This window comes from Lactuca saligna, chromosome 2, assembly GCF_052625555.1.
Source record: "Lactuca saligna cultivar CGN05327 chromosome 2, ASM5262555v1, whole genome shotgun sequence".
NCBI classification, from domain to species: Eukaryota; Viridiplantae; Streptophyta; class Magnoliopsida; order Asterales; family Asteraceae; genus Lactuca; species Lactuca saligna.
This window is the reverse complement of record NC_136418.1, coordinates 62,786,336-62,794,194: the sequence shown is the minus strand read 5'-3', so window position 1 is coordinate 62,794,194 and position 7,859 is coordinate 62,786,336. Positions and strand designations below refer to the sequence as shown.

Genomic DNA, 7,859 nt, shown 5'->3' with positions numbered 1-7,859 from the left:
GGCTAAAATCGAGAGAATTTCGAGAGGGGAGGATGGGGGAGTAAGGAAACTAATGATCATCCGAAGCTTATTTATAGCACAACTGCGTGTCATGCCTGGTGTGCACGCCACACACACCTGAGCTGTTTCTCCTGTCATTTTTCATCCACATGTCGCAAATATGGTGGTCCATGCCCCACCTTCTAGATGATGTGTGTCATGCAACGCACCTACATGTGGCGTTTCTCGGAAAACTTCATAAAATCGTATCTTCTTCATACGAGCTCTACTTTCAACATTTTTTATATATCCCTGGAAACCTTTCGATGAGATCAACATTTTTCGTTTATACACCGTTGGCTAATTCTAACTTTATTTTTAAAAGCTATACTTTTAACAGGCTTAGACTGTTAAAGCTCTTTAAAAATTCATTACATCCTCATATGATATCCATTCTCGATTGCCTTTATATCGAAGAAATTATGTGGACGAGATATTCAACCCTCATTTAGATTGCTTTTCCTAACAATCAACCGATTTCTACTTCGGTTTCTAAGTGGTATATTGTTATGCTGAAACTTCTAAAATTTCCTAACTTTCTCTTACGAAGTCATATTAATGTGTTCTATATATGCACAAATTCTCTTTTTTTCCTAATACTATGACTTCTGTTTAGATCACTAGGGATAATAAGTAACCTATCTCCAACTCAAGATTTACGATTTATACTATAACTCGGTTAAGATTATTTGTCCTAGACAATCTCTTATTTAAAAGACATCATTATGGTTTATAATAATTTTATTGCCTAGCCGAAATTTACGGGTGTTATGATAGTCCCACCTTCACAATCCGATAAGTACCTGCAAAATAGTTAATCCACAACTGTAAGCACAAAGCATGGTGAGTTCCTCAAAATATCTAATACAACACAACATAATAATTAGCTATGAGTTATCAGCAACCTTGAGGACTATCAACAGTCCTAGTGGGCTAACATGTTTCCCTATATATTAACAACACACCTCATAGATTATCAACAACCCTAGGTACTATCAACAGTCCCATGGACTCACAACATTGTAGGAGGTATCATCAGTTCGTTTCACATATAAAAGCTATCAACAAGTAAGACCCGACTAGTCAACATCCACATACTACCTCACAGGCAGGCACAATGAGAGGAATAACAACTAACACACAACAGCTCACACACCAGGTAGACAGGTTCAATGAGACACCTAACATCAATAAAGAAGTACCCTCTTAGTCTACACCCTAAAACCCCAAAATTAACCAAGAGTAAACCATGGTCAAGGTCAAAGTCCACTTCATCATAGTCATACATCCACTAGTCGCCATGTTATGGCCTTTATTTCCATATCATGGGAACTAGGTATCAACAGCTTAATGCATTAAGTTGTTTTCCTTCAACCTCAAGAGCTCTAAAGCTCAGATCTAGTCCTTCCCAATAATTTTATGGATAAAGTTTCCAACTTTACCCATTAAGGCATCCCAATGAGTCTAGATCTCTAAAACTAGATCCTTAATGACAACTTCAAACATGGACTCAACGTTTTAAGCTCTTAATACATGGATCTCAAAACATAATCAAACTTCAGATCCAGAAGATATAGTGACCAAGGGACCAATATAAGTTATAAAGTTGTAAACCTGATCTCTTCAAATCAACCAAAACTTGAACATGAACCAAGAAATAAATAAACCTTAGATCTATGAAGAGAGAACCAAAAAGTTAGAAGCTTTATAACTTCCAAAGCTCCACAAGATGCATGATATGCAAGATGTGAAGTGATGCACTCTTCCCACTAACAAGCACACCACTCCATCTTCCAAAAATGCAAGTCAAAGCTTCAAACTTCAAGAATCACCACTAATACAATAAGATTCACTCCAAGGAGACTAAGGTTTTGTTTGAAAGGGTTGGAGGCTTAAAAGGATGCACCAATCCTTGAGATTAGGTGTTTAAATATGGAGAAAACCCAAAAACCCATAGACTTGGGCCACCACAGCTGCCACATTGTGGCCTTCCGTGCCACATCGTGACGACAAACTAAATACGCGATCATGCATAAGATGTTCCACGTCGTGGTGCTCTAATTACCATGTCGTAGCATCTAGTTTTCCCCAAAAATCAGATCTCTGATCCCACCAAGCCCTCACCTGATCCATTCTGGTAGCGGGTGTTATAGTTTACTTGACTTAGGTTGACTTTCTCAAAATAGCAACGTACTTTCATCTCAACTTCATACCACCATAACTTCTACTACGAATTCCTTTTTCGAAAAGCATTATATCCACGTGTTCGTCTTTAAAAGATATATCTCTCAACTCCATTTTGCTAAACAAAAATATCCAATTTAAAACAACTTTATGCTTTATCTCACTTACTCGTCTCACATGAGTTTACATCTTTCAAAATAATACATGTTACAAAAAACAGGTGTTACATCACTCTCCCTATCTCTCCTTGGAATTGGCAAAACAATGTCGTGTGGCAGTATAAGGCATGTCTTTTGCTTATCCAAGATGATCATTTAAGTGTATAAATGGATATATATATATATATATATATATATATATATATATATATATATATATATATAAGGATAATGACTTGAAAGGGTAACGAACTTTCGATTTTTGTCACATTTAGTCACTAAACTTTTTTTCGTTATCTATTTGCCATTGAACTATTGAAACTGTTCACGTTTTACCCTTATGACTGGCTGTTACCGGTCATAAGGTAAAATGTGAACAGTTTCAATAGTTTAGTGGCAAATAGATAATGAAAAAAAGTTTAGTGACTAAATGTGAACAAAATCGAAAGTTCATTTCCCTCTAAAAAGTTCAATGACTAAATGTGAACAAACTTCCTATTGTATTATGTTTTAGCAAAATTATTTATTTTTGTGTAATTGTAGCAACATTTGTTGATGAAGAAATCTATGAAATAAAAAAAAACAAAATGTAACATTCGGATTTCCAGGTATCATCATTTAAGTATTTTTCTTTGAGTTAAGAAGAGAGACTCGACGAGTTGACGCCTCAACTCGTCGAGTAAGGTCGCAACTGATGACTCGGATTAATGAATGGACTCGATGAGTCGGTGAGGCGACTCGACGAGTTCGCATTGTTGGCAGAAACCCTAAATCTTTGGGCTCGAGCCATATTTAAAGGCATTTATGGCCTTTAATTGCAACTACCTTTCCCATAAGTGAGAACCCTAGCGAACTTGAGTGTGTAGAGTGAGAGGAAGAGCTATCTTGAGCTTTTTGGTGTGATAGATCTTGACCCTTCTAGGTTCAAAGAGCCAAGAATATGAAGCTTCAGTAGAGTAAACCTTGGGGTTCAAAGTTAGGAAGCATTTATGGTATATATAGTTACTTTCATCTTACACATAGATATGAAGTATTTTATATAAATTACGTGCTATGTGTGTATATTATTTGAATACTTGTTGTTTATACTGGATGAACGATTTTATACATGTTTTAAAAGATTTAAACGGTATATTTATTTTATATCTACAAATATGTTGCGGATGAAACATGGGTAGATGAAATAGTTGGTGTGTGATGAAATAAAATGATGAGAGATAGGTGATGATAGAAAGGTGGTGATAATTAGGTAAATAGATGATGATGAATATGTGATGTAGGATGAAAGGAGATACCATAACCTTTACCAGCAATGTGGCGATGTAGTCATCTACCAGAGTATAGATGGCGACCACGGACTATTCTAGACAACCCAGTGGAAACACCGGCAGACCCATAACATATAGGTGATGAATTACGAGTTCATGCGATGTTGTAACTACGTATTCATGTGGTGATACTCTAACCCCTTACTATGAATTACGATTTCAGACGATGTTGTAACTACATATTCATGGGATGTCACAAATTTCGCATGCCAAACCAATGATCATAATTCACATCAGTGAGAATTGTTCATTTTTTTGTAAAACCAAAATCAGATTGGAAATTTTGATTTTTTATTTCGGAAAATGTCAAACCATTGGTTTTTTATTTCGGTTTTGGTTTTTTGTTTTTTTTAAATATATTTTCAGGGTTTTGTTTTGCTTTTTTTTTTATTTAATAGATTTCTTCATCAACAAATGTTGCTACAATTTAATAAAAATAAATAATTTGCTAAAACATAATACAAGAGGAGGTTTGTTCACATTTAGTCATTGAACTTTTTAGAGGGAAACGAACTTTCGATTTTGTTCATATTTAGTCACTAAACTTTTTTTCGTTATCTGTTTGCCATTGAACTATTGAAACTGTTCACATTTTACCCTTATGACCGGCAACATCCGGTCATAAGGGTAAAATGTGAACAGTTTCAATAGTTCAATGGCAAATAGATAACGAAAAAAAGTTTAGTGACTAAATGTGACAAAAATCGAAAGTTTGTTACCCTTTCAAGTCATTATCCCTTCATTAAATCTCATATAGATGTTTTTATGCATTACATGTTCATACAATTTGATCCTTGGTGAGTTTTACATGTTTATTTTGTTCCGTCTCCTATCCTTTAAAGTTTTGAAAACAGATTACAACAAGACGTAACACATAACAAATGAAGTTTTACATCTTATAGCCAAATATGGCTTCTTATAAAGTGTGCTACACACCAATTGAAGTTTGTGGTCTTATAGCCAAATGTGGCTTTTTATGATATAATTTTAATAACCATAATATTAATACCAAAGGACAAATATACGAGGTACATTCAAGGTCCCGGTGAATTGTTTACCACTATCTAGGACGATCCTATATATAGCCTTACTATTGGCATTATTATCGGTGAAAATGACGTCCGAGATAGGGTGTGTAAATACATCAAATCATAGGGGTATAGGAAGAATTTTCAAAAAAAAAAAATCTTTATTTACTGGTGTATAAATATATAACAGCAACAAGAGAACTAAAGTGGGAACCTTTTAGTGGGAATAGTAGCTAGGTGTAGCCATGGGAAGGCCACCCTGCTGTGACAAGGTTGGCGTCAAGAAAGGCCCATGGACCCCTGAAGAAGACATCATTTTGGTCTCTTACATCCAAGAACATGGTCCTGGAAACTGGAGATCAGTGCCAACAAACACTGGTAAATTAATCAAACGTTCTATTATACTCTTTTAGTTTTCATCACAACCATGCAACTTTGAAATGCCAATCTTTCAAACCAAATCACTTCAATATGCATGAAACGCCTCTAGAACTATCAATTTTTCTTTTTACCAAAACATTTTCAGATCTGTTACATGGAGTTTTCTAACATGGGTTCTTGGTTAATATCAAAAATTCAAAAACCTTCATGTACGTTATATAATTAAAATTTTGTTTTGTTAAATTTTATATATACTTAAATGTTAGATGATTTTCGGTTCAAAATTGTTAGTTGTGTTTTAATAGCTTTAGTGGAAAAAGTGAAATCTTGCAACTAACAGTTTGATCTTGAATCAATATACAAGGTCTTTTAAGATGCAGCAAGAGTTGCAGACTAAGATGGACTAATTATCTAAGGCCTGGTATTAAAAGGGGCAACTTCACTCCACATGAAGAAGGAATGATAGTGCACCTCCAAGCATTATTGGGTAACAAGTAAGTTTACTCATCACGGGTGATGTTTCTTGCCAAAATAAGTAATAAGTTTATTAACTTTGTCATTTGATCAACCTAGTATTAGTTGACTCTCTTCAACTAAATGCTGACATGGTTTTGTGTTTTTACATTAATATTTCAAAGAAAAAGTTCAAAAACATGGTAGTTCTTTTGATAAACCTTACATGGCGTTTGAAATATGCAGATGGGCTGCCATCGCTTCGTATCTTCCCCAAAGAACAGATAACGATATTAAGAATTACTGGAACACTCACTTGAAAAAGAAGATCAAGAATTTGCAAACATCCTTCGATTCTCAAATGTCGCCATCTGATACGACCACATGCACTACTGTATCTATTCCCAAGGTATCTACAGGCAAAAGCCACCAGAACACGACAATCACAAGCACCAAAAACACTCATCAATATCCCGACATCTATGCGTCGAGCACACAAAACATCTCAAGATTGTTAGAAGGTTGGATGAGATCATCTTCATCATCGACATTAGAGGAGAAAATTGCAAAGCAAGAAAGGGGGAAAGAATGCTTCGATGGTCTAGGGGAAAGTGTCGACTTTGAATTCGAATCTGTTCTTTCATTCGATAATGGATGCTGGGATAAAATGATGGGTGGTGATTATTACCAGAAGGTTGGGCATGGCTACGACGACAAGGCTGCATGTGTTTTGCATGAGAGGAAGCTTCAGAAACAAGAAAGCTTGAGCAATCCCCCTTTGAATTTCTTTGAAAGATGGCTACTGGATGAAACTGCAAATCAACTTGAAGGAGCCCTAGAGCAGCAAGTAAACTAAGGCTTCTTTTTAGTGTTTTTAATTTTTCTTTCATATTTTTTGTTGCTAAATCCCTATTCACTCGTTGGTTAGTTTTTATTTTCTTTAATTCTCCTATCCAACTGTACTTAGGTGGTAGAAGAACAAATCTGCCTTAATAAAGTCTTTAACTTCAAGTGCTCATAATAAGATACTTTCAATCTAAAATCTGGTATCCATATATGTATATGGGCACACTTTGTTGAATGTTTAATATCATTTTTATCAGTAATTGTGTTTTACTGAAACCCCATAAACGTTAATATACGCATGGTTTTAGTTTGATGCAACCATTATAATTTCCTAGTCTAGAATTCAAGTATGATGAGTATGTTCATTGAAATGATTTAATATGAAATGAAGAGAAAGGAGGAAAATATCATATACAAATTAATGAACTATGTGGAATTTAATGTAAATGTATGTAACCGTGAAATGTTGATCACAAGTAAAGTTTAAGAAAAGGTTGGTACACGAGATTGGAGTTGAAGTGTAGGCATGTGACTATGTGGTACCAAAGAAGCAATTAGTCACAGGTAAAGGTGAAAGCGTTATTCATGTTCTTATATAGCTTTAAATGCTTTCAAATTAATGGTAGATCCCTTTTTAGTTTTAGTTATTAGGGTGTCTGGGAGTGGTCACCACCAACCCACCAAAAAAGTGTCACACTGCGCCACGTCACCTTCACACCCAACTCATTACGAACCCACATAGGAAATGGTCACCACTTCAAAATATTAATAATAAAAAAAATTAATAATAATAATAATAATACACAAGTCTAGAGTGGAATTTGTACGTTTTATAAACCAATTTTGAGGAAGAAAATTAGAAAAGAGGTTGTTTTTGCTTTTGACCAAAACTCAAGGGACTATAATTGACAATTGTTGAAAATGTGTCTCCTTCCTCCTTTTCAATAACTGCAACTGTGATTTTTTTAAGGCTGTGGGGGAGGGAATGAATTCTTTTTATTTTTTTTTTAAATTTATTAAGGTAAGTGATTCGTACACAACAAATTTTTGTCATATAGAACAATTTATGGATTATAGAATTGTACAATACAACACTTTAAAGTACAAATTGTTGTGTACGGAGAAAAAGTGTTGTGTACGAATCAGTTCCAATTTGTTAAGTGTCAAATGGTGCCCCAAAACAGATAAAATCAATTTCAACCAATTAAAGCCTTCGTCTTCTTCCGTCTCCTCACTTACACCACAGCCAAAGCACCGGCCTTTGGGGTGGTGTTCACGCGTCTTGGGACTGCCAAATCAGCATTCACGCGTCTTGAGAAAGCCTCATACCGGTAGCCTTATCATACCAGATGAGGTGTAAAACCCGTATATTACACGGATGGATTAAAAAAAGTTAAATGTAAGGTATAGATATTAACTATTTTGTAAAATAAAATTTTGAA

The 7,859-nt window shown here is 34.9% G+C and overlaps 1 protein-coding gene across 1 annotated transcript; it reads left to right on the top strand.

The window, feature by feature from the left end:
• The first annotated feature begins 4,932 nt into the window (after positions 1-4,932).
• Positions 4,933-6,652, top strand: LOC145031035 (transcription factor MYB60-like). Its single transcript, XM_078979488.1, has 3 exons — positions 4,933-5,115; positions 5,483-5,612; positions 5,818-6,652. Exons 1-3 carry the CDS (start codon positions 4,983-4,985, stop codon positions 6,425-6,427), a joined length of 873 nt encoding a protein of 290 aa, XP_078835614.1. The 5' UTR covers positions 4,933-4,982; the 3' UTR covers positions 6,428-6,652.
• The last annotated feature ends 1,207 nt before the right edge of the window (positions 6,653-7,859 follow it).

Excerpts from the sequence above, each read along its gene's own strand:
- LOC145031035 (XM_078979488.1), top strand. The coding sequence starts at position 4,983 with ATGGGAAGGCCACCCTGCTGTGACAAGGTTGGCGTCAAGAAAGGCCCA. Across the intron at positions 5,116-5,482 it reads ATCAGTGCCAACAAACACTG|GTCTTTTAAGATGCAGCAAG; the intron begins GTAAATTAATCA and ends TCAATATACAAG. Across the intron at positions 5,613-5,817 it reads CAAGCATTATTGGGTAACAA|ATGGGCTGCCATCGCTTCGT; the intron begins GTAAGTTTACTC and ends TGAAATATGCAG.